The sequence below is a fragment of the Paroedura picta genome, chromosome 3 (assembly GCF_049243985.1).
Source record: "Paroedura picta isolate Pp20150507F chromosome 3, Ppicta_v3.0, whole genome shotgun sequence".
NCBI lineage: Eukaryota > Metazoa > Chordata > Lepidosauria > Squamata > Gekkonidae > Paroedura > Paroedura picta.
The window spans coordinates 58960313-58987209 of NC_135371.1; the positions used below are offsets into that span (position 1 = coordinate 58960313).

Here is a 26897-nt window from a genome sequence, read left to right on the forward strand (position 1 = left end):
AAAAATAATTACTTTCTTTGCTTGTATCTTATACCTTGGTAATCTTATTAGTCTTTAAGGTGCTACTGGACCCAAATCCTGGGGAAATTCTGCACAAAGGAAATATAGTGAAATCCTTACCTTTTGCAAGCACCATTTGAGCCTTCGGGGAGGGCGGTATATAAATCTAAATAAATAAATAAAAAATAATTTTTTTTTTTGCGCTTTGCATAACGTCGTCCTCATCCAGCGACCCAGGAGCAATCCGGCAGCTATATCCTACATTTTAAATCGCTAGTGGTGGAATTGCATAAACTGGATTCCCCCAACTATTTAGCGTGAGCGGGAGGAGAGCAATCAACAAGCTACATGCCATGGGAATGTGCGGAGCCGAAGGAGTGCTAGCTCCGGCTCCAGAGCCCGCCCTGGCCTCCCTCTCCCTTCTCCCAGGGATGGGGCTTCTTTTTTTGATTAAAAATGCCTGGAGCAACAAATAGGTGTACAATTGCCCAGGCAGAATGAAAAAAAAAACCCTTTCCCCCACATTTGCACAAAAAGCATGCCTCCACCCCCCCCCAAAAAACTCTGGAAAACAGATCATTTTTAAAAAGCTTCAAGGCTTGTGATTCCAAGAGTGGTGGCCGTAAAAACAGCCTTTTCCGTCTATGAATAGACACGTACGCATTTAAACGGAGAACATCTGTTTAAAAAATTGGCTCGCATTGCATGCCCTTTAAAAGATGGTTTAAGGTGATTGGCTGCCATTCTTGATTGACAGGCGGAAGAGCATGGATAGCGCGTTCCCCTCTTCCACCATTTCAAGCAGGCGTGCGGAGTGTCAAGACGCACAAGAGGGCGGCAGAGGAGCCAGGAGGCGAGGAATCCCTGGAGGCGCGATTTTTTTTAGCATTACACCATTTCGCTGGCATAACACTAATTTTTTAATGTACAGAATTGCCCTTGATCTTTCACTGGATATGTTACTTATCCCAGAAAATAAAGATTTGCAGGCCACCAGCCTAACATGGCCAATCCAAATCATCTCTTTTGTAGTTTACAAAACTTCCTGATTTGATTACTTGTCTACAGTGTCTGTTTACAAACCTGATCAAAGAAGATCAGCAAACGCACGTGTTCAGAAAGGGGCTGATTATTTCCAGTCCTGGTTCAGCCACCCAGTAACTTACTCGGGCTATGCTGGCCAGGCCTGTGTGTTGACACACCCCTGGACCATCGTGGGCTTTGGTCTGGATGAAAAGCAATAGCTGGCAACCAGCAAAAAAAGATGAAGACGAAAAGGACACATTTCCCACCTGATTACTTCAAAGAGGGGACCACAATCACTATGACAAATCTCAATTTAAATACCTCTACTATTTAGACTGTTTTAATTGCTACTAACTAGGAATATTCCTAACCCTCCAACTCCAAGAGAGGGCATTTTCATCAGTCTTGGTTTTTTTTAAAGGCCAAAACAGGACGGACACCCAACAAAAAGAAGCTATCCTACTGGCAACCTTTTGGTCCCTGGGAACGCCCCTGACTTTTCACAGAAACTAGCTGCAGGATTATGGTCCCATGTTTACCTATCAGTTTAGCGGCAATGCAGAAACTAGAATCCTTTGAGAGCAACCCCACCTCGCCCTGGAGAAGCAAACTTACCGGGGAGAGTGGAGGGTCGGCCGTCGGCGCTGGGAAAGGAAAAGCCGGGCAAGTTTGGACAAGTCGGTCGGTGCCTTCGCTTTCTCCTGCCTGTTGGTGACCTCAGCCTGCCGACGACATAACGGAGCAGCAGCAACCCGCCTCTCCGGGAATGGCACCAGCCCAGCCCCGAGACAGCGAATGGGCAGCTCAAGCCGACGCTGGGACTGCGTGATCCTGCCCAAGCGAGCCTGGCAGCCCCAGCCGGAAGAGCCGCCGGGCTCCGGCCGCGCAATCTGGACTTGGGTCATCCCGTGCACAACTGTCCAAGCACAAAAAGCACAGAAAGCCCGCTTTGGAAAGTCTAGGCATTTTCTTTTTAACGGGGGCGGGGGAGGAATCCCACCAAAGCAAAATTCTGATATTCTCAGAGCACTTTTTAGGCTCAGTGCAAAACAATAAGGGGGGAGGGGGAATGACGGGACGTCGCCAAGTGTGGCGTGAAAGCCTTCGACAAGCTAGAAAGCCAGGCTCTCCAAGGCAAGGCCCCGCCCTTTTTCCCAATCAAACATTCCCCCCTCCCCCCCGTTCCCTGCACTTAGCCGAGTGACTCACCAGCCCTCCCTCCACCCTCTGGGCTCCTTCAGCTGCCCGCAGCGCGTCCAGCTCACGGCTGGCCCCAACCGGCGCACGAGCCCTCCTGCAGGCGCATCCAGCTCCCTCGCCGCCCCGCCCCCGGCATAACAGACTGCGCATGCCCCGGAGTCGCCGGCAGCCTAGCAGGCCCAGTGGGAGGACTACTAGCGCGGTTTATCCAATGAGAATCAAGCGGCGTCTCCGTGCAAAGGCTCGCCCCCGCTCTACTTCGGAAGGAGGCGGGGTTTCCAGGCAGAACTTCAGCCAATAGAAGGAAGGCGGTGTTGCTTCGGGCCAATTGGGAAAGCCCGGGGGAATGGCTTGGAGAGCACGTGTCGGAAGCGGTGTGGCGGCGGCGGCAGCATGGCGGCTGGGGCCATGAACAGGAAAAAGCAAAGGCGAGAGGTTTCCGCGGCAGCGGCCGGAGGGGCCGGACGCAAGAGGCGAAAAGTTAGTAAGGAGAAGGGGAGGGCTGCCTTGGCCGGGGAGGGCGCGCTCCGGGGTGCCCTAGCGTGGGTCAGTGAATCCAGCTGCATGTGGCTCTGTCGGATCTGGGTGGCAGGCGGGCGCGTGAATGGGACACTCTCTTTCTGACCACGCTGGTGGATGAGTGAACGTGTATTGGGCGCAGGGCTGCCGACTCTGGCTTGGGAAATACCTGAAGGCTTTGGGGCTGGAGCGAGAGTGGGCGGGATTTGGGGTGGAGAGGGATTTCAGTGGAGTATAACGCTATGGAGTCCGCCCTCTAAAGCAACCATTTTCGCCAGGGGAACTGATCTTGGTCACCCGAAATGAGCCGTGGAACCAGACATCCGTATGGACATAGTATGGGGATTGCCTGTTAAATTCTGCCCAAAAGGCACATCTTCTGGATTTATTTTTGGATGATTAGTGATTCCATGGCCGGTTCTCACTGTTGTTCCTTCACCTGCATATAGGTTTCTTAAGAGACAGATAAGATGCTCAGGTATTCCCATCTCTTTAAGAACTTGCCACAATTTGTTGTGCTCCACACAATCAAAGGCTTTAGCATAGTCAATGAAGCAAAAGTAGATGTTCTTCTGGAACTCTCTAGCTTTCTCCATGATCCAGCGTATGTTGGCAATTTGATCTCTAGTTCCTCTGCCTCTTCGAAATCCTGCCTGTACTTCTGGAAGTTCTCAGTCCACATATTGCTGGAGCCTAAAAAGGTAAAGGTATCCCCTGTGCAAGCACAAAGTCATGTCTGATCCTTGGGGTGACGCCCTCTAGCGTTTTCATGGCAGACTCAATACGGGGTGGTTTGCCAGTGCCTTCCCCAGTCATTACCGTTTTACCCCCCAGCAAGCTGGGTACTCATTTTACCGACCTCGGAAGGATGGAAGGCTGAGTCAACCTTGAGCCGGCTGCTGGGATTGAACTCCCAGCCTTATGGGCAAAGCTTTCAGATGGCTGCCTTACCACTCTGCGCCACAAGAGGCTCTTTGCTGGAGCCTAGCTTGTAAAATTTTGAGCATATCTTTGCTAGCATGAGAAATGAGTGCAATGGTGCGGTCGTTTGAACATTCTTTGGGATTGGAATGTAAACTGACCTTTTCCAATCCTGTGGCCACTGTTGAGTTTTCCAAATTTGCTGGCATATTGAGTGTAGCAGTTTTACTGCATTGTTTTTTAAAGATTTTTAATAGTTCAACTGGAATGCTGTCACCTCCACTAGCTTTATTTTTGTTCAGACTTCCTAAGGCCCATTTGACTTCACATCCCAGGATGTCTGGCTCCAGGTCAGTGATTACCCCCTCGTGGTTATCAGGGATGTTAAGCTCTCTCTTGTATAGTTCTTCTGTATAAAACTGCCACCTTTTAAAAATCGCTTCTGCTTCTGTTAGGTCCTTACCATTTTGGTCCTTTATCATACCAATCTTTGCATGTTCTCTTCATATCTACAATTTTTGAAGAGATCTCTGGTCCTCCCTATTCTATTGTTTTCTTCTATTTGTTGGCACTGTTCATTTAAGAAGGCATTCTAATCTCTTCTAGCTCTTCTCTGGAATTCAGCATTCAGTTGGGTGTATCTTTCTCCCTTGCCTTTCAATTCCCTTCTATCAGCTATTTGTAAAGCTTCCTCAGACAGCCGTTTTGCTTTCTTGCATTTCTTTTTCTTTGGGTTGGTTATAGTTGCTACCTCTTGTACAATGTTGGAAACCTCTGTCCATAGTTCTTCAGGCACTCTGTTTAGTTCTGACTGCGGTTTTCATTATCACTATCTTCCCTGCTTTTCTACTATAACAAAGAAAAAACATTGTAATTTGGCATGGTAGTTCTAGCTGACAGAGTTGCTGATACATTTTAAAAGCATCTCTTATTTTCTAGCTTCCCGTAGCAGAGGAGAAATCCTGGCAGAAATCTGGCTCCAAGCTCAATGAGGAGATCTCCAGTGACTCTGAGCCAGATAGGTAATGGTGTTTCCGCACTGGGGTATCTGTCTGGCCATAGTGGGTTATGGATTACAAGTCGAGATGAACCATTTGACATTGAACAAGGAAGAGTATTCTGTTATCTCTTATCTGTTCCACATTATATATTTCTGGTAAGGCCTTGGAGGAGGAGCATCAGCACTTAACACTCACTCAGGGAGGCCTCTGAGTGGCTCCTCCTCTAAATGGCTTGCCTACTTGTCCAGTGGCCGCCAGTTGCCTTCCATCCCCCACCCCTAACCACTTCCTCCTCCTTCCACTTAGGCGTGAGAGCTGCCTCTGCCGATGAGTTCCCATCCCAGGGACCTGCAGCCTTTCCAGGTCCTGGGGGGAGGGATAAGCCATCCACTCCACCCCCAGTCTAGCACCCATTTTGTTCCTGAATGCAATGGGCTTGACCCCTGGTTTATTATATAATAGAAATATTTTATTTCTATTTTGTTAAGCTCCCTTATTGATTTTAAGGGGGAGGGTATATTTTAGAGTGCTTTCATTCTGAATACATTTTGCTTACTGTTCTGTGTTGATGGCTATCAAAGGGGTGTGCATGAGAGATGCTTTAATACAGATTATTGTCTTTTCCTCTGTTCCCTCTTCTCACAGCCCTGCAAAGAAAAAGAACAATGAAGCCGAAGAGGAGATCGACGAGACACCACAGGAGAAGAAGTTGAGATTAGCAAAATTATACCTAGAGCAGCTTCGACAGCAAGGTAAACCATGGGTTACAGGGTGATCTTGTATAGGGGATTGCCAGGCAATTCAATTTTTTTAGCCGTCTAATTGGTTGGATGTCAGACACGTAAGCATGAACAAACAAATATGGATATTGGCTTGTACCTATGTCATTATCATCAGCACTGACTTGTAGTAATTCTCCAGAGTCTTAGGCTGGAAAAGACCTGTATCTCAGTTTCTTTTGGGTTGATGATGCCACAGATTGAACCTGGAATTTTGTGCACCCAAAGCATATGCTGTACTGACAAGCTGTGCTTTATATCGGTATCAAATGCTCAACTCTCAGGCATGTGGATGGAAAAGTATTTTTCAAGAATGCTTAAGCTGTGTACTGGTGAAGGGAACAGGTGCTTCTTATGAAAGTTTCCTGACCATATGACATGCCTTGAAACATGTTTACCTTAAGATGTCCGTGAAAGCAGCATTGTCCTGTGCACTGAACTACTGCATGCACTAATGAGGTCATGGGCAGGGTACTGTCAGCCACAGCAGCTTCAGATTGCAACCATATGTTTGATGGTTGCAAACACTGGGAGGGTAGCAAACTGAAGACAGCAACAGAATACAGGATGATCTTGATAAGCTCGAGAAGTGGGCTAAACTGAATAAAATGAAGTTCAATAGGGACAAATGTAAAGTTCTGCATTTAGGTAGGAAAAACCAAATACACCAATATAAGATGGAGACTTGTCTTGGCAGTAGCATGTGCGAAAAGGATCTAGGAGTCTTAGTAGACCATACATTGAACATGAGTCAACAGTGTGACAGTGGCTAAAAAGGCAAATGGGATTTTCAAACGGAGTATCATGTCCAGATCACAGGAGGTGATGGTACCGCTTTACTCTGCTCTGGTTCGGCCTCACTTGGAGAACTGTGTTCAGTTTTGGGCACCCCAGTTGAAGAGGGATGTTGACAAAATGAAACATGTCCAGAGGAGGGCAACAAAGATGGTGAGGGGTTTGGAGACCAAGACATATGAGGAAAGGTTGGGGGAGCTTGGTCTGTTTAACCTAGAGAGGAGATGACTGAGAGGAGATCTGATAACCATCTTCAAGTATTTAAAAGGGTGCCATATGGAGGATGGAGCAGAATTGTTCTCTCTTGCCCTAGAGGGACAGATCAGAATGAATGGGATGAAATTAATTCAAAAGAAATTCCATCTAAACATCTGGAAGACGTTCCTGACAGAGCGGTTTCTCAATGGAACAGGCTTCCTCTGGAGGTGGTGGGTTCTCCATCTTTGGAAATTTTTAAACAGAGGCTAGATAGTCATCTGATGGAGAGGCTGATTCTGTGAAGGCAAAGGGGTGGCAGGTTACAGTAGATGAGCGATAGGGTTGTGAGTGTCCTGCATAGTGCAGGGTGTTGGACTAGATGACCCATGAGATCACTTCCAACTCTATTATTCTATGATTCTGTGTGCAAACTGGTCACTAGTGTGTTGGCTAATGTCCTTGCCAAAGGTTCTTGATTGGAGTTTGTGTGTGTGTGTTATTGTTTGCTGTGTGAGTAGCAGAGGTTACACTTATGCCTTTATGATTGCCCTTGCCTCTGCTCCCCATTGTTAATTCTAATCCCTCTCCTGAGCCATGTCCCTCATGTACAGTCTGGGGTTTTTTGCCTTGAGCAGAAGAGGAGAAGGCAGAAGAAGAGGCCTTGGAACGGGACCTGGTTGCTGGCCGCCTGAAGGAAGATGTGGTGAGTAGGATCCTTGGAGAGAGATTGCAAAAGAGCTGCTCTGAGCCTCTCTTGCTCATGGGTGGGGGCATCAGAAAGCAAGGGAACTTCTCATTTTCCCTAAAGATGGAAAAGAATCTTATTAGTGAGTTGAACAGAAATCCCTACCATACAGGCACTAACTGGGCTCAGCTCTGCTGCTGTGTGGCAAGGCTTATGAGAACAATAGGTCCTAACTCTTGCTGGACCAAGGGGCTCTTTACGAAAGAAAGAACAAACAGTTCTATTAGCCTGGACAGTCTCAGTTTACCGAGACAAAGTGCATTTATTAATTCCCCTTGCATTGTACGTCTGAGATTTTCTTGCTTGACTTAAGCATCTTATTATTATTTCAATCCAACTGATTATGGAAAGTGATAGTATTCATCGTGGATCCTTGAATAAAACTCAAAGTCACCTTTATAGCAACCTGTTGAGAGTTGGGTATGGTCACAAACATGAATCACCAAGTGTACCTTCCTGTTCTGCTGTGGAGTTTGTATAAGAGAGCCAGCTTGGTGTAGTGCTTAATAGTAGTAGCCTCTAATCTGGTGAGCAAGGTTTGATTCCCCATCCCTTCACATGCAGCCAGCTGGGTGATCTTGGGCAAGCCACAGTCCTGTTAGAGTTATTCTCACAAAGCATTTCTGTCAGAGCTGTCTCCGCCTCACCTACCTCATAGGATGTCTGTTGGGAGGAGAAGGGAAGGCAGTTGTGAGCCGCTTTAGGACTCCTTCAGGTAGTGAAAACTGGGGTCTAAAACCCAAATCTTTTCTAAGTGAGTCAGAGAGGTGCTACTAATCACATAGAGATTACAGAGTATGGGCAGGGACAACATACCAAAGTAGTCCAATAATCATCATATCTGTGAATGCCATGGCTTCCTACAGTCTATAGGCTTAAAAAGATTTAGGGACCTTGTCCTAACCCAAGGCTTGTTAATGTGTAGCATTTGTACATGTCTTTATGTGATGAAGGTACCCTTAACTAAGTCAAATTATTGGTCCATGTTGCTTGGTGTGGTGTACTGTGACTGGGAGTGGCTTTTCAGGATTGCTGGCAGAAAAGGATCCCGGCATGCCTAGCCAAGATCCTTTTAACTAGAGATGTAGGGGCTCAAATGGACTTTGTGCACAAAACATGTGCTCTGCCACAGAGTGTTGCGTGATTATGAAATCATGTCTGTGATGGCCGTTATAATGCATTAGCATTTATATAATACTTTCAGTGTTCGGAGTGTTGCATTTAGGTTATTTTATTGTAATCTGTGGAACAGACCTATAAAGTAGGCTATCATTACCCCCATATTGCAGATGCAGGGCTGAAGTGATTTGCCTAAGGTGTGTGTAAGAGATGGGTCTGGAGCCAAAGGAGCTGCTGGATCACAACATATTCCTTAGCTGATGTGTTAATTTGTCCAGTCTCTTCTGCTTTGTGGCATTTCAAGGAAACAGTTCTAAGCTTCTAAGAGGTAATATTAATATGAAAATCATGTCACTTCTTCAGAGTTGTAAGTATTCTGAAGTCCTGAACACTAATAACAGGCATAGCTGTGGCATTCACTAACCGCCTTACTTCTCTGCACTTTTGCAGAAAATTTATCTTCACGGTCATGTGGTCTAGCAACTTATGGCTGTTTTGTTTTGCAAGAAGAAGAAGAATTCAAATAGCCTTTAGTGCTATAGAAATGTTGAGTGCTTTGCTTATCCCTAGGCTGCTTGAGGGGATAGGTGAGAGAAGATAACTGCAGTGATCACTCTGATTTTTGTTTCCTCTTTCTCCTGCAGCTTGAACAGAAAGGGAAATTACAGCGACAAATTGCCAAAAGTGTAAGTAGAATTCACTTCCCTACAGAACTGGAGAGTGGTTATTGCTGTTTTTTGAAGCAGAAGACATTTATTTTCTCTATCAAGGTTCCTCTTCTATTAGACACTTCTACAACTTATTGTCATCCGCTAGTTTTAAATAAAATTGTTCTCCTTTGTTGTTAGGCATTGTTTAGAGCTGGACAGGTGGAAAAGATGTGATGGCTTTTCTATGTAGTAACTCGTTTTCTCTTGGATAGATACTCCATTTTGAAGGTTCTGGCCTGGTTTTGGAAATCTCTTGTAGTATAGGGAAGGTCAAGTCAGTGATATTGTGGAGTGTGACAACACCCCATCTTCAGACCCAGTAACTAGGCCAGGCTTTCTCAACCAGGGTTTCATGACGACCCTCAAAGGGTTTTCCGAGTGGTTGGGAGTTAATTAATTTTTGATATATTTTAAAATTTGTTAAACATTTATCAGGTGTTATGGCCATATATGATCATGTTGACCTGCCATCCCAAATGGCCAATGATGGGCCTGAAGGGGATGGAAAGGGGAGGGGCCCTGGGTGGGTGTGTACACAGCTTTGCTCCCCAACCATGTTCTGTGCAATCACACCATTTTTGGGGTTTCACGAAACCAGAAGAATGTTTCAGAGGTTTCTCAATGGTAAAAAAGTTGAGAAAGGCTGAACTAGGAATTTAAATTTCATGCCCTGCTTCTTTTTGTGTGTGTGCTTCACTTGCTTATTTTGGGGACTGCTTTGAATGAGGACAGTGCATGGACTCAAGGTGCCACCCAGTGTTTACTTGGCCAACTATGAGGGATGATAGGCTTGAAGGAATCACGCTGTTGACTTGATGAAAACAACTAATTTAACAGCTTTATTTCAGTAGTATGCATGCATAGCTAGGTTGTTTCTTCATTTGATTTTCTACAGCCCCCTCTGAGTGTTACAGTGACAAATTTACTGGAGAGTTGGAGCCTGAGAAAGCACAACAGTTAGAAAGCAGGTTTCTTGTTTGGCTGAGATATTAATTAATTAATTAATTCTATTTGTATACTGCCCTCCCCTAAGGCTCAGGGTGGTTCACATAGAACATAACAACAATACTTCAAACTCACTGATTATAATGAATGAAAAGTAACTGTAATAACAATAAACAGAGAAAATAACATTAAACATAGTGAACAATCTAACAGGTTGGTTCGATCTGTTGCATCGGTTCAAGGGAAGGGAGATTTGGGGCCAAGTGGATGTTATTTAGTTTTGGTTGACCTCAACCAAATGCCTTTTGCTGCGGAACTGCCCTGATCTCCTCTGAGAGCTCATTCCACCAGGTGGGGGCCAGGACAGAGAAGGCTCTGGCCCTGGTTGAGGTCAAGCAGACGACTTACTTGGGGCCAGGGATCACTGTCCGGTTGGAGGTGGCGGAGCGCAGAGCTCTTTGAGGGGTGTAGGCAGAGAGGCAGTATGATAAAAAGAAAGAAAAGAACTAACATACAAAGAAGAGACATATCAAACTCTTTACAATTGATTTTAATTCCAGTCTTCCTTATTTATTTATTATTAGATATTATTAGATTTATAGACCGCCTCCTCCACAAGCAGGCTTAGGGCGGTTTACGTTAATAGCTAAAACATTCACAAAGTGATTTAAAACAGCCTATTAAAAAAAAAAACACTAGTAAATGAAGTCCCATACCCCACCCATCTTAAGTCTGGCCTGCAGGAATTGGCTGAAGGCCTCACCTCAGAGAAGGGGGGGAAGCCCCTGAGAGGAGCAGAGGGCGGCCCTTATATTAGACCACTGTTGCTAAATGAACACAGTACAGATTATCTGTTTCTCTCTTCTCCATTTAATGTGACTTGTATGTACTTGAGAGTTTTATTTTGTACCTGCCAGTAGAGGAACCAGCAGGCAAATCTAAAACACATATGATATCACTTGTTAATTCACATTTATCTTGTATATATATATATAAATAATTTTATAAATAGATAGAAGATAGATAGAAGTATTATTCTTATTCTCTAAAACCACAAGTCATCAAATCATTTTTAGCTCTCTTGCACTGCTGTTGTCATATATAAAAACAAAGTTCTATATTTCTTTTCTAGTTTTCTGTCAATCAAACCTAATAAGAATCCTTCTGGTTTCATTTGAAAGTTAATATTTAAAATCTTTTGTGTACATGTATATATTTGTGCCCAAAATTTCTTTGCTTTAGAACAAGTCCAGTACATATGATAAAATGTACTTAGTAAATGCTCACATTTCCAACGTTTATTTGGAACATTCTTATACATTTTACCCAATATTTTTGGCATCATATACCACCTATAAATCCTCTTATAAAAATTATCTTTGAGACAGGATTGTTTGACTAATTCAGATTTATAGTGTGTAACAGAAAGGCTTGTTTTGACAAGAACAGCACAACATCCCTAACGATCTTCAAAATACATAAAGTCCCTAATAGACTCACTGCCTAATCAGCAGACCTCCTAATACTTCTCCCACCAAAGTCACATAACCCCCAACTCTATCAGTTAGCCGGCAGTTAAAATTCCCACCCCCTTTCAACATTCCAGGCCACCATCTGAAAGTGACAGGCTGAGGCTTCTGGAGGGGTGAACTTGAAACTATCCATCACAGGGAGGCAATAGAAATGATCTGTCTGTTAGGTTATATCATGCTGCACAAAGAGCTAAAGGTCTTAACAAAGAACAATGCATGATTTCTGGCAATGTTTAAATGATTCGTTATTGACTCCCAGTGGTAGGGAGTGGTTGGACTCATTGTGCAGAATCACTAGAGCGGACAGTTTTCTGCATATAACACCAAACCTGAACCGTTTGCACTTAACTGGCTTTCAGTTTGTTTCTATATGCAGTACATGGTTCTGCTTATTATCCCTAAGCCCTTTGCAAACTAGGGCCGCCATTCTGAAGAACCAGCTCTTCAGACCTTGAGTCTGCCCAATAAAGCCTTTAATCCATTCCTGTCACCAGGTAGCTCGTTTGGGTATTTTCTTTGGCTGTCCTGCAATTATGGAACAGCATCCCCAGAGAAATCCTCACTCTTGGCCTTTAGAAAGACTTGGTTGACTCAGCAATTTTGGCGAGCATTTTGCTGATAGCCGTGTGGATGCTCTCTCTTATGTATCTGACTGGTATATGAATAGCAAGCCTTGTCTACTGTGAGGTAGGTGATATTTTCCTGATGAGGGAGCTGATAGTTATGTTCTATGATTACTATTTGATAGAGCTGATTCTAGCATTATTGGCTGGGTGCTCTGCTGCCACAATAGCAACTCTTACCAGAAGGTTGGGATCCAAATCTTTGTCTCTGCTCTGAATGTGGGAAGCTCTCATCACAGAATTACAACTGATGTTTGGGCCTGTTTTTCTGAACAGTTGCAATTTCCAGACAGAGCTGACATCCAGGTTCTACGAGGACACCGACTGCCCATCACTTGCCTAGTCATATCCCCGGATGATAAATATGTATTTTCTGCTGCCAAAGAGTGCTCCATCATCAAGTGTGAGTCTTTTGTTCTACAAAAGGAGACAGCTTCTCTCTGAGGAAGACATTATTAGCAGGGTGTGGAAGAGGAGGCTGGAGAGAGAGAGCTCTGCTTCAGAGTGGGAGGCTCAGTTAATCAAAATGGTACCAGATGCTGAAATGCCACTTCTTCTTTGTGCATCTTGGGGGGAAGTGAAGGAACCCGTCCTGGTAACATCAACAATGTATAACCTAATTTTGTCACAGTGTTCTTCCAATATATCTGCCTTTACACATTCTCAGTGCTGTCCTCCCCCCCCCCCCACCTTGTATTCTCAGCCCTGGAAATTCTGCTTGTTCTACTAAGAATTAACAGATTATTCTGACCACTAGTTTTGCTGCAGGGTGACCTGCATCCCTACAAGGCACCTGATGCTGAAATAGGGCTGCAACATTGTGTTCTGCAGTCCTTTGCAGATTTGCTCCAGTACAAGTCTTTACTGGGCTTAGACTGGAGTAATTCTGTTTGGAATTACAGTGTTAGTTGGTTGGATCAATCTGTTGAAACACAGGTTGCTCTATTTTGGTAGACTAATTAATGAGACGTATTCTTTAATGTACTGCAATAAATTACAAAAAGTGTGGCTGGTAGGTGTCTGAGGGAAGGACCAATGCTTCTTTTAAGACACACACTTTTATCGCACAAAGCAGTGTCTTCTAAAACCAATTTGTGCACATACATTGTCAGTAGCAACATGGTATTCCTATGCTAATTTAATGAATGACTCTGTCAATTTGTAAAACCTTGGCCCCATCTTCCCTCCAATGCTTCATCATGATAGCTTTGCTCATCTGAGCAGGGCCTTCTCCAGGTGGCCCCCTGAAAATGTGCAAATAAACAATTGCCCGTGGGTGTGCCTTCTCTGTTGTGGTTCCCACCATATGGAATGACCTACCTGAGGAGGCCAGAAATACTCCCATTCTCATGGCTTCCCCCAAACTATGCAAAGCAGTTATTCATGGTGTCTTTTTTACGCAGGTGATTGGGGTCTCTAATATAAAGGTGGTTTGGGAAAGATATAGGGACTGTGAACTAAACTGGTATGCCCAGTGTGTGCTGTCTGTTGCTGTACATATGACCCTGCAATGTAAATTTCTGTATTGTTTAGCCTGTCATGTTAATGCTTAAGCTGTGTTTCCACTCTGTCTCCAGGCTTCTTCTTTTTAGATTTTTGCTATCCATATCTTATAGGTTTGTTTCTTGGCTGTCTCATCCTGTTGACTGTATTTGACATGTTGTGTGATGGGCTTTGCATCAGAGTGAGAAGGGCAGGTTGAATGTAAATAAATAATACAATTGCTAGCTCAACAATGCAAACTTATGCAGAGTTCCTGTAACCTTAGCCCATTTATTTCAGTGGATTTAGACTGGAATAACACTGCCTATGATTCCCTTGTAAGTCCTATTTAATAGAGTGACAACTGAGCTTGGAAACCACTTACCCCCGCATAAGACTTAAGGCTATGTAGCAGTCTTGCTATATCTTTTTGGATGGATAGATGGATGTTTAGTCCCTGCATGCCTGAGATTTGTAAGGCTCAGCAAATGTCCTTGTATTGATCTGAAGCCACTGGCTCACATAGTCCTGCAGAGTTTGGAAATGTGGCTGTGCTTCAGAGATTTGAACAGAGGTGTGTCTTAGCTGTGCTTTCTCAGATCCTTTAATTGGAGTTGCAAGAAGTGTGAACTTTAAAATCTTTTATACATGCAAAGCATGTGCTCTGACAACGTATGGTTCCTCTAATGCATGTGATACGTTACCTTTGAGAGAGAGCCAGTTTGGTGTAGTGGTTAGGAGTGTGGACTTCTAATCTGGCATGCCAGGTTCGATTCTGTGCTCCCCCACATGCAACCAGCTGGGTGACCTTGGGCTCGCCACGGCACTGATAAAACTGTTCTGACCGAGCAGTGATATCAGGGCTCTCTCAGCCTCACCCACCTCACAGGGTGTCTGTTGTGGGGAGAGGAAAGGGAAGGCAACTGTAAGCCGCTTTGAGCTTCCTTCGGGTAGGGAAAAGCGGCATATAAGAACCAACTCTTCTTCTTCTTCTTGAGGCCAAATTAATTCTCCCATTAAAATCCGGCTTATCCATTGGGTTAAGGAATTTATGATGTAAGACCATGGTTTGGGTTGAAATTAGTCTCTCTGAAGCTGGTTTCTGAACACTTGTGGAGACATGCCTGGCTATATCTGAGATTCTCTGAAATATAGATATCAAATTCTGTAATGATGATGAACCTAGAGCAGCGGTTCTCAACCTTCGTAATGCCACGACCCTTTAATACAGTTCCTCATGTTGTGGTGATCCCCAGCCATAAAATTATGCAAGCGTTCTTTCACAGGAATTAAACCAAAACTGACCAATGGCGTGGAGATCTATTACTCATGATTGTATATAAATTGATTATAAATTGTATATAAATTGGCAAGTGCCTTCAGGAGGAGTGGTGCCATCCCCCCCCCCCCCAGCAAGCTGTTCACCTTGCTGCGACCCCTGTGAAAGGGTTGTTCGACCCCCAAAGGGTCCTGATCCCCAGGTTGAGAACCACTGACCTAGAGCTATGTTAGGAGGAAGTTTTCTGATTAGCTTCAGCTCAGGTAATGTTTGTAAAGGTGTAGGTGTTCAGTGGATGTTATGGCACATTGGGTGCAGGAAGGGGGTGTAGACAGAGTTCTCAGGGATAAGTGGGTTCAAGCCCCGGGTGACAACTGCATCCAGAAACTGAGTGCATTCTATTAAGCATCATGGCTGCAAGAGTAGAATGCCCAGCACGATTCTAAAATAAAGCTTTCCTTCTGCTTCTCAATATTCCAGTGGAAAGAAAAAATAAAATAAAAATTCATTAGTATATATTATGAAGAGATAATCGGTAGGATGGGATTGTTCTTGTTGTTAGGTGCGAAGTCGTGTCCGACCCATCGCGACCCCATGGACAATGATCCTCCAGGCCTTCCTGTCCTCTACCATTCCCCAGAGTCCATTTAAGTTTGCACCTTCTGCTTCAGTGACTCCATCCAGCCACCTCATTCTCTGCCGTCCCCTTCTTCTTTTGCCCTCGATCGCTCCCAGCATTAGGCTCTTCTCCAGGGAGTCCTTCCTTCTCATGAGGTGGCCAAAGTATTTGAGTTTCATCTTCAGGATCTGGCCTTCTAAAGAGCAGTCAGGGCTGATCTCCTCTAGGACTGACCGGTTTGTTTGCCTTGCAGTCCAAGGGACTCGCAAGAGTCTTCTCCAGCACCAGAGTTCAAAAGCCTCAATTCTTTGACGCTCAGCCTTCCTTATGGTCCAACTTTTGCAGCCATACATTGCAACTAAGTATGTTGAACTAGGGTGAACTAAGAATGTTGGTGATTTATAGTTGAAACATCTCTTTCCCCCCCTCCCCCCTTTCAATTTGGTCTGTTCAGGAAAGTCATAGTTCTGTGGAATCCATTTGGGCTTAGAAAGTTAGTAGAGAATGGCTGACCTCAGAAATGGCACTTGAAAGAGGTTTCTCAGACTTTCTTCTTACAGTGTACATTTGTGAAAAGTGGAAATGACCTTTTTTGCAATGTACTTGTAGCTGTTTTTTAAACTGTCAGTGTAAAGAAGGTGGATTTGAAATGCATTTTGACTTTATTGGAGGTATCAGATGAAAAGGCATGTTTGCTCTGATGGGCATTTTTTGGTCTCCACATATTATTTTTTCCTACAGAGCAGGACACATGAGGCAATGTGCTTTTTACATTTTAAGCCAAGGATCCCCAGTATGGTGTCCATGGGCCACATGGAGCCCACCTACACTTGTTCTGGTACTCACCAAGTGTTTTTAGGAAGTGAGTGGATCCTTTTGCACTTTCCCTTCTTATATTGTACTTTTATATGCTATTAAAGGCTTGTTGTTGTTGTAGGAAGTGAGTGGGGCCAGGTAGGACGTGGGCCAATCAAGGCTTCTCGTTGACTGTTGGAGATTTGACAGGCTGTGCAGATTTTTTTTAAGTATTGCTTTGGCAGCCACTCCCACCACAGCACAGGAATCTGCACTGGGTTACTGAAGTTAACCTGCAGCAATCATTTTATGGCCAGCTTTACCTCCTGTTGCAGCCATTTTGTTGCTGTGCCCCCCCCCCCCCCTGACAGAATTCCAAATGTGCCTGCAGGCTCAAAAAGGTTGGGGACCCCTGTTTTAAGCTGCTAGAAGAAGGACTACGTCTTTGCCTCCCCATCTCTCTCCATTTTTATCCACTCCCACTCCCTCTAAGGCAGCAGTCCCCAACCTTTTTGCGGTTGAGGACCACCTCCGGGGGGTGAGGGAGAGCCGGCGGCCCGGGCATGCGCGTTTGTGTCTGCCAGCATGCTGGTGGCCGCACCTGACTCTTCACCCCCTAGCGAGAAGCTAGCTGAGCCGCGAGCGAAGCCTGGCGAGCTTCTCGTTGTGGGGGAGAGGCAGGTGCGTGGCCACCAGCAGCCCGGTACCGGGCCGCAGACCGAGGGTTGACGACCCCTGCTCTAAGGAACTCAGGAAAGGCATCCATAGTTCTCCTTGCCCCCACCTTCTTCTATCCTCACAGCACCTTGACGTATAATACGTCAGGTGCGAAGAGAATGACTGGACTCCCTAGCCGTAGGTTCTAGTGGAGCAACTCTGGTTTGCAGAATGCTGGGTTGATGGAGCAAGGAAAGATTCCCAGGTGCTTTGAAACGTGTGCAATTCGGGGTGCTGTCCGGCTACGAGTTAAATAGAGGCTTGTATCTCTTAGGGGATGTGGCGAGTGGGAAGAAGCTGCATGTGATCCACAGAGGGAAGAAGGTGACAGAGAAAAGTCCTGGCCATACAGCACACATCCTGGCCATGGCTATCTCCTCGGATGGTAAATACCTGGTAAGGGATCCTACCCATTTCCTGTTTTTAGAGACAAGATCTCTCCCTGCACACTACTAGCATAATACAAAGCAGAGCAGCTGCTGCTGCCATCCTAGTTTGCAGCACAGAGGGGGGTCAACAGCCTCTTGATCTGAGCGATGACAGCAAAACCAGGCCCATCCATCTGCATGAATTGTCCTTGACTGAGTCTCCTTACTGCTTGTAGCAGCAGCCGTTGCTACTGAGGGTATTTGACACAAGTGTCTCCCCTTGTCTGTCTTGACTAGGCTACAGGGGATAAGAACAAGCTAATTATGATCTGGGAAGCTACTACCTGCCAGCACCTTTATAAGTTCACTGGTCATCGTGATGCTGTGTCGGTGAGTGATTTGAGTCTGGCGGAAAGAATTATGTTGGAGAGCGGGTGTGCAAAGGATGTGACAACAACCTAGTTCTTTGGCTTTTTGCTTTTTTAAAGCCCATTTAATGCTATAAAGGAAGCATTAAACAATTTCACAGAAGCCTGGGGGCATACTTTTTAGAAATATCCTTGTTTCTTCCATCAGCCAGCTACAATTGGATTGGATTTTCCCAGGACTGTACTCTGACTAATGAAGTCAATATTATCGCTAGCTGTATACTTGGATAGTTAATATGGATTTTTAATAATGCTTTTAGTGTGAGTTGCCTCATTCAGTTCTGGAAGGCCAGCTCAAATTATGGGAATGAATATTTGATACTTCTATACAGGTATTTTTGCTTCTGAGGTCCTTTTCCTGAGGAGGTATTTATTTATTTGGTTAGGATTTTTCTATGCTGCAATCCTGCTCAAGGCAACTTACAGTTAAAATGGTGTCACAATGGTGACGCCAAGCCAGCTTGATGCAGGGGTTAAGAGCAGCAGCTTCTAATCTGGCGACCTGGGTTTGATTCCCCACTCCTCCACATGCAGCCAGCTGGGTGACCATGGGCTAGTCACAGTCCTGATAGTGCTGCTCTCACAGTACAGTAACATCAGAGCTCTCTCAGCCCCACCTACCTCACAGGGTGTCTGTTGTGGGGAGAGGAAGGGAAGGCAGTTGTAAGCCACTTTGAGACTCTTTTGGGTAGAGAAAAGCAGGGCATAAAAGCCAACTCTTCTTAAAAGCAACCCATTAAGAAACAAGCCATTGGACATAATAAAAGCTATCCATAGAATAGAAACAGACCATTAAAAAAGCTGGCTAGATTAAACCCCCTAATTAAAAGCCTGAGGGAAAAGGAGTGTTTTAATTTGGTGTCTAAAAACAAAGGAAAGCAAGTCTTGTAACACTCTTCTGCCCCATCCTCTGAGGATTATTTGTTCCACAATCTCCTTCCTACCCAAGACCTCTTCCTTTGTACAGGGCCTGTCTTTCCGAAAAGGCACACACCAGCTGTATAGTGCATCCCATGATCGATCGGTCAAAGTGTGGAATGTGGCAGAGAACGCCTACGTGGAAACCTTGTAAGTTGCAGGTATTCTCTCTGTTGCCTCTGTGGGGCAACCATCCTCAGGAGGGAACTTGGCATATACCGGAACTGTAAATGTCAAGTTCCCCTTTGCTGGGTATGGCACTGCTCACAGGGATGAAGTAGGCAGGCCTCCGTGATCCATGTTGTTCTTCTTTAGGGCTACTGTGCTGCTTGAATAGTGGGTCAACAGGTGCCAATCTGAGTTTGTTTGGCTGGGCACAACAGTACAAAGTGCTTGCGCTGGACCCCGTTCCTGATGGCTGTGGCATTTTGAGTGCAACGTTTGTTTATTGAGATGCAAAGATGGAGTGGGAAGCAAGGAATCTGCTTGGGCTGCCTGTAAAGGCCCATGATGTCATTAGCTGCAATTGTCTGCACCAAGACCTGTCTTCATCCAAGTGTCCCGTCTTCAACCTCGGGACGTACGCCTTGCCTCGACCAGGGCCGAGGCCTTTTCATTCCTGGCCCCAATCTGGTGGAAAGAACTCCCGGAAAAGCTAAGGGCCCTGTCGGAATTGTCAGCTTTCCGCAGGGCCTGAAAGACGGAACTCTTCCACCAGGCATATGGTGGAGGCCAGGGTGAGGTCCAATGTTCAATCTGAGGATCCCCTATGGTGTTATCAGCTATGGCACCTCACTCCCAACGGTAGATGGGTTGGCCTTGGGCTGGAAGGGAAGGGTGGGATTTAGTGGATTATTTATCTCCTGCCGCCTTAGTTGCTGTTTATTATAAGGCAGCGGTCCGCAATCTTCCGCTTGCTGCGGACCGCTGCGGCGTAGTGAGGGGAGAGGACGGCCCAGGGGCCCGCGCACGCGCGGTAACCGCAGTGCAAACGCGCATGCGCGGACTACCGCGCACATGCGTTTACGCCCAGCAGGGGCGCAAACGCACATGCGCGGCAGTCCGTGCATGCGCGTTTGCGCCGCCTCCATGCTGGCAGCCGCGGCTTCCCCTCCTGGCTCCTCCAGGCCGCAAGCAAATCGGCCGCTAAAGCGGTCGATTAGCTTGCGGGTCGGCAAGCTTCTCTTCCCTCCCCTCCCCTCCCCTCCCCTCCCGAAGCGAGAAGCTTGCTGGGCTGCGAGCTAATCGGCTGCTTTGGCGGCCGATTTGCTCGCGGCCTGGCGAGCTCGCTTCGGGGAGGGAGGGAAGAAGGAGCTGCGGCCCGGCGCTGAGGCCTTCGCGGCCGGGCCACGGCCCGCGGGTTAGGGACCACTGTTATAAGGGATGGTTATATGGGGTTTTATTGTGTTTTTACTTTTTTATTATTGTAAACTGCCATCAGCCCATCTGGGGAACGGCAGTATATAAATTGAAATAAATAAATAAATAAACCACTGTCATTTTCTAATGGGCTAGCCCCACTTGATCCAGTTAATTGTGTGAAAAGCAGAGGGGCCTGGACCCCCTATCAAGTCTGCAAACTCTCAGGGCATACCTTCCCTCTTAATGTCAGTTACGAGTCTGGACATATAAAGCAAATTGTGTTCAATTTTGCAATCAAAGAGGCATGGGTGGCATGCTCCAAACTATGAGATACTCGAAATATTTCCGGAGGAAATGCTGGCCTTTTAACTGTGCCTAGTTCATAATGGAATCTCCTCTTCTCTCTTTAGGTTTGGCCATCAGGATGTAATTACGGGACTGGACAGCCTGAGCCGGGAGTGCTGTGTCACATCAGGGGGGAGGGACGGCACTGTCAGGGTCTGGAAGATTCCTGAAGAATCCCAGCTTGTCTTCTATGGGCACCGGTAAGTATGAGTGGTCCCTGTTCAGGGATTACTTTCGGAAGGCTACACAGAGTGAGGAAGGGAGATCTTCTGCTTTCAGCACAACCAGCTGTGACTTAAAAGCCTCTTCCATGCTTTTCACTGTGGTCTTGCTATCATTTGCAACTAAATATACTTGCTGCTGGCTCTTGGAGACCAAGTTCTGTGTTGGATCAGGAAGCTATAGCATTTAACTTCTCTTAGGAATTCATCCTCTGGACTTGCAGCTTCTTCAAATCCTGTCTTGTGGCAACAGCCCTCTGTGGGCCTGGTGTAGTTATTTCTACCCAGTCTAGTGTAGTCTTTTTCAGCCTTTTGATAACGGAAGAGCCCGTGAAATAAATGTGCAGGCTTCAAGGATCCCTGGAAGTGATGTCAGCTGGTCACACCTCCCTGCCACACCCCCAGAAATGATATAATCACCCGCAACCTTCGCCCTCCTTTCACTTCCTTCCCTCGCCTTTACTACTACTACTACTACGGTGACTCTGCCTCGTCTAGGATGGACCTCCCCACACCACAACAAAACTGACACCCCCCCTTTGATTTTTACACCTGTGGCCTATTCACCAGCCCCTCCAGGTGGAGGCAGCCAGTGTCCTATCTTGTGGCCAAGTCCATTAAGGCAGGAAGGGAAAGACTGTGGAACCCCCCTGGAGCTCCTGGGAACCCTGACGTGTCCTCTGGTTGGGGATCCCTGGCCTAGTGACTGGCTAGTTAAATTGTAGCTCTGATGTTAAAGTTCAAATAGATGTATTGTCTGAGGTATCATTTTAACCTAAATCAGTTGAAGCTATTGCACTTGGAAGGGGGCTAACACTTTACTGCACTGGTCACTGCTGGCAACACAATAGCATCACGTGCAGGGTAACTGGACGGGGTAACTCTTTGATGACAGAGAATAATATTCTTAGTCCTCAAGAGCCTCATTGAGGATGGCCCGGTTGGGACTTCTTCATGGGAAGATTTCCCCCATCAAGATTACCAGTGAAACTTCTACTCGTGTGACTATTTCACATCCCAATTTGAGTAGAGAGGTTTCTTGTTTCAGCAAAAATGCTCTGAGATGTATGTCTATTCTTGTCCGGCATTTATATATGTGAAGCTAAAGCTAGATTCAAGCCCTGTAACACCTCTTGGAGACCAACACGATTTTCAGGGCTTGATTTTCTGTGAGTCAAAGCTCCCTTCCTCGGATGCCTGCTGTTACAGCTGGTTTCCAAGGTGCTGTTGGACTCAACTCTAGCTCTTCCAAAGTGGCTACCCACAATGGAGCTCTTCCGCCAGACTTTTGATGGAGGCTGGCAACAGAGGCCTCCCTCAGTCCAACTCCTTGTCAAGCAACTCTGCCACTCCACGTACCCCAACTTAAAGTTGCTGCCCAGTTGTGGTCACTGCCTTCTCTTCCAATCTACTGCAGTCAATTACTCTGAGTGCAAGGCCCCCAAATTTTGACAGCCATCTTGACTATCCATGTTCATTATCATATTGTTCATTGTTATACATGTTCCAAATAGACTTGTCCCGCTGCTCCATGTACCCTGCCCCAAAATGTCACAGTGAGGGAGGGTATATAAATTAAATGAATGAATATGTAAGTACATATAGTATTGGCAATGGGGTATACAGTAACTTCTGCTGGCTACTGAATTTGTCAGGCAGATTCTTTTTGAAAACAAGTACGTAGAACGGTTTTCTCCTCGTTTGTATTAGGGGTTCTATTGACTGTCTCCAGCTGATCAATGAAGAGCATATGGTGTCTGGGGCAGATGATGGGTGAGTCGTACTTGATATGTTGACCTTTCCACCTCCCTCTATTGTTTTGCCCAGGGGCTCTTCTTTGTGATGTAACCACCTGTTTTCTTCTCCTTCTAAAGGTCAGTAGCCCTCTGGGGTCTGTCAAAAAAGAAACCATCAACCACAGTGAAGCAGGCCCATGGTTTCCAAGGTGCATCAGGCCTGGAACAGCCCTATTGGATCACTTCGGTTGCTGCCTTGCTGAACAGTGACATTGTAGCTACAGGTGACTCATGCTATGAAACGCTTGTCTCGTCCTTTTCCTTTTGGGGGCAGAGGAAGGGTGAATGCCTTTGTTTTAAAGCACATAATGGAAATTTGATATGTATGATTCTCTCCTTGTGGGACCCATAGTTGGGTAAAATGGATGTGTGTAAAGAGCTGAGTTCTGTGCCGATTTGTCTGAGATAACACTGTGACCTAAGGTCCTGATTTTGAGACAAGTTAGTGGATTGGACTCAGACTAAGCTTTTCGCTATCGGATGGGCTGGGCAATTCCCATTTCATGTTGCGCCCCCACCCCCAATTGTTCCTCACAATTCCCTATTCAGCAAGAGCTGAGTTTCATGGTGAATAATGGGCTGCAGTAGGATGTGAGCACAAGGAACGTTCCTTTCAGCTGATGGAAAATTTAGCCTGGATTCAGCCTGATATCTGTGACCTTATTTTCAAGATTCTTCTAAAGATGCACTTATTCTCAGAAGAGAATCATCTTCATGCTTATCCCTTTACCACACCAATTAGCTGTGTTGGGGTTCTGATAGGACATGGGCTGTATTACACTTAGAAGTGAATCTGCTATTTGAGTCCTTTCCTTTTGGGGGATACCACTCACCAGCTGTTCTGACATTGCAGCTGGCAATGGCAGAGGATGCAGCTGGCTGTTGTGGAGATGTTACAGTTTTTAAATCCTGAAGATTGTGGACAATGCTTGCTAAATTAAATGGCAAGCAATGCTGCATTTGTGGAAAAGGTTTTCTATCTGTATAAGATGACCAACTGATAACTTTTTATTAGGATTCAGATTCTGCTTTAGAGTTCCAGCATCCAAGATTTGTCAAAGCAGATCACAGGAATAAACAAGATAAGCCAAACCAGAATGAGATTGATTTCAGTAATAAACTTTGTATTGACTCAAATGATCTGGATGACAGATTACAGATTAACTTTGCACTCTAGAACGAATAGTTTATCCTAGGAAGAAAGTGTCCTTTCTTTAAACACTTTGGATCCAGAATATGAAATCCTATGCTTTTTCTCCATCAGGTTCTCACAATGCCAGTGTGAAATTGTGGAAGTGTGGAGAGGGATTCCGGAAGTTGGAACCACTTTTTGATATTCCCCTGGTAAGAAAAGCACATGGGTTGGCTACTTGTGGAAATATGTCTTTTTCATGGAGTTCTATGCTGAAGGTCTAAAACCACAAGGCTGATAACAGTGGTCTCAGGTTGTGACTGAGCCAAAAAATCTTCTCATTCTCGTCTCACATTATCTGTGCATTCTGTTGTCTGTCCATTTGCAAAATTGAACTAATGGTTCCAGAATACTTTACTAGGCTGTTCTAAGAATTTTATTTTTTATTTCTTTACATCAATTACATTTCTGTTCCACTTACCCCTCCAATGGGGACACAAAGCAGTTTACATAATTTGTTTATCTTCTGTTTTATCCTTACAACAACTCAGTTTAGGTAGATTAGGCTGAGAGTGCTGGCCCAAGATCAACCAGCAGTCACCCCTGGCAGAGTGGGGATTCAGACCTGGATCTTACAGAACTTGCCAATACTCTCACTGCTATAAAATATTTAAATTAGATTATGTTAAATAAGCCACAATATAGAATCAGATTAGTTTTTACAGACATTGGGAACAGTCATTGTATTCCAGACTCCTGATAATATTTCCAGAATCTCAGAACATTTAATCTGTACAATAAAAATGGCACCTCTTTACATTAGTGAAATGCTGATGCCCTGACTTTCCTTATTCAGGTGCTTCAGGAGTAGAGCTGAGAAAAGAGTAGGGAAATTCAAATGTGAGATAGATATTGAGCAGCTATGACTGCAGCTGTAGAAAAATCAAGAAAACAATTATCTTTGCTGTCCTGAAGAAAGAAATTATAGCTTAAAATGCATAAGGGGAACAAAGGTTCAGATGAAGTTTAAGTAAAGTTTCACTAGAGGTAAGCATCTAGTTTAGTTCAAAAAGTTGCAGGAATATGGTATATATCAGGCACTTCTGTGTATTTTAGAAGCTTCTTAAATTGAGTCAGCAATTGGATCATTTGTAGGGATGGGCATGAACCTGCTCACAAACTTAAGTTTGTGACTAATTTTGGCCAGTTCATGGTTTGCAGTGTCAAAGTTTGTGGCAGATCAACCAGCACGAATTTTCAAGCTGTTTGTGGAGGTTCATGCCAGTTCGTTAGTGGATACATTTCCAGATAGACTGTCTCTGCTCAATCAAAACGTTTACAAAACTTCAAAGCAGCAACTTGGAGGGCATATAGGGGAACTTCCAGAAGTCTCCTGTGAGGTTGGTGCCTCTAGTTTGCAACCTGTGAGGTTGGTGCCTCTAGTTTGTATTATCCTGAATCTGTGTCTGTCTAAGTGACCACAGTGGTCATTTCCCCAGAAAACATTTTCCTTGGGGGAACCATCTTGGGGGTACAGTAACTCAAATCATGTAAATCTAATCCTCGCCAAATTTAGAGGGCAAATAGAAGAGAGTCAGCTGAAAATCCCTTGTGAGGTTGGTGTTTAGCATGGGGAAGGGGCATTATATACGCTCCTAAAGTCCGAACTGCCTAGTCCATTTTTACACTTTGAATTGGGTGGGAGACAAGGTGTAACTGGTTCTGCTGACGCCATACTATTGACTGACTCGTACAGTTGAGGACTGACAAAGGGGAGGTGCCAGAGGTGTCATCTGTTGGAGGCTAAACTGCTGACCAGCTTCTAGTGCTTTAACTTGGTCTTTTTCTCCCTTCTCTCAGGTTGGCTTTGTTAATAGTCTGAAATTCTCAAACACTGGAAATTTTCTAGTAGCTGGGATAGGACAAGAACACAGGTATTCCAGCCATCTTTTCTGTGACAACATAAGATATGTGTGTGCTACCAATGTTAATGTAGACTGAAACCATCTTGCATTTGAAGACAGTATTAGGGTTCTGTTACAAGATTCTTGATATCCTGAGGGTAGAATACCTAACAGTAATTCCAATGAAATGTTTTTATCATGTATATGCCCATAAATTCTGGCAAGAGACTACTTCTTTCCCCCAGGCTACACATTTGGCACACAACTGATTATGGGCAGTGTCTGCTGACATCATTGGAAAGCTTATTGTACAATTGCAGAAACAAATTGCTGTTAAGTCCTGCTAGTCTGTATAATCCCAAACTGTAGTCCATGACGTCAGTGGACTTAGAAGGACCACTGCTCTTTAAATTGTACTGCTAATGTCCTTTGGCAACTGGGGAGTTGGACAGCGGAGCATGCTGAAGAATAAGGAATAGTATGAGGATGGTGCATGAGGAGCAGAAGACAACCTTCTGTTTTGAAGATAGGTGTTTGACTTTTCCGTTAACTGAACAATGCATGTTAGGAACAAAGGTATCTCAGTCTACCCCTTGCTTTCCCATTGCCTTATGGTCTCTTGCAATTCCACTGTTAGTTTCGTTATGATGACAAGATTTTGTGGTGTGTTGGAGTCATGACTGGAAAGTTTTACTGGATCACGCTTAGTGGTTTACATCCAGTGGTGAGTAACATTCTTGTTTGTTTTACAGATTAGGTCGTTGGTGGAGGATCAAAGAGGCCAAGAATAGCATCTGCATTATCCCACTCAAGAAAACAGCAGCAGGCAGCACAGAGATACTTGTGGAAGATTCCTAACGATCTTCTGCTTGCTTTATAGGATGCCCTTAAATTAACCTGTATATTAAAACTATTTTCTTTCTTTTTTTTGGTTGGTAGTCGCAGTGTCTTTATTACCCTCTCCGAAACAGGGGAGCTCTGCTTCCTGAAATAATGAATGCCCACTATGGTTTGTAGGATAGATCCCAATCTTTCTGAGTCGTTGGGATTCAGTCACTAAACAGCCGCCACAGGAGGTGGATCCATCCATAAAATGTCAGAGTAAGGTTAGCTTTAACTCTGTTAGTGACTCTTCAGCATTTCAGACAAAGATTCTGCTTAACAGGATGCCTTTTCTTAGAAAGTATTATTTATGCACTGCACACCTTCAGCCATGCAGTGAAGATCCTCGATAGCTGCTGCTAAAACAATGTATAAAAATGTATATAGACAATCATATCTCTAACAGATAGTCAGAAGGCCTCCCGCACAAAAGCCCTAACCTTGACCCCTCCTCCTTGCTAAAAGCACTTGGTGGGTGCCATGAAAGCTGAGGATGAGCACCACAGTGCCCTTGGGTGTCATGCGGAGGGGGCCCT

The 26897-nt window shown here is 45.1% G+C and overlaps 2 protein-coding genes across 3 annotated transcripts in view; one reads left to right on the forward strand and one right to left on the reverse strand.

Moving 5' to 3' along the window:
• PARP3 (poly(ADP-ribose) polymerase family member 3) overlaps positions 1-2287 on the reverse strand; it is a 34529-nt gene extending 32242 nt beyond the window's left edge. The window contains exons 1-2 of one of the 2 annotated variants that reach the window (XM_077325888.1): positions 1642-2286; positions 121-166 (exon numbers count right to left, since the gene is read on the reverse strand). The gene's annotated coding sequence lies outside the window, so the exon portion shown is untranslated. Of the gene's footprint in view, positions 1-120; positions 167-1641 lie in introns of both variants that reach the window. The other variant, XM_077325889.1, reaches the window with a different exon arrangement.
• Positions 2288-2541: 254 nt separating this feature from the next.
• On the forward strand, positions 2542-26406 carry RRP9 (ribosomal RNA processing 9, U3 small nucleolar RNA binding protein). Its single transcript, XM_077325890.1, has 15 exons — positions 2542-2706; positions 4606-4688; positions 5313-5419; positions 7075-7142; positions 8948-8989; positions 12390-12516; positions 17280-17401; positions 17671-17763; positions 18769-18869; positions 20492-20626; positions 22358-22420; positions 22522-22667; positions 23708-23787; positions 25436-25509; positions 26232-26406. The coding sequence occupies exons 1-15, from the start codon at positions 2620-2622 to the stop codon at positions 26335-26337; spliced, it is 1434 nt and encodes a 477-aa protein (XP_077182005.1). The 5' UTR covers positions 2542-2619; the 3' UTR covers positions 26338-26406.
• Positions 26407-26897: the final 491 nt, after the last annotated feature.

Coding starts and splice junctions, on each gene's coding strand:
- RRP9 (XM_077325890.1), top strand. CDS start 2,620: ATGGCGGCTGGGGCCATGAACAGGAAAAAGCAAAGGCGAGAGGTTTCC. Junction 12,517..17,279: donor AGAGTGCTCCATCATCAAGT/GTGAGTCTTTTG, acceptor TGTATCTCTTAG/GGGATGTGGCGAGTGGGAAG. Junction 17,764..18,768: donor GTCATCGTGATGCTGTGTCG/GTGAGTGATTTG, acceptor TCCTTTGTACAG/GGCCTGTCTTTCCGAAAAGG.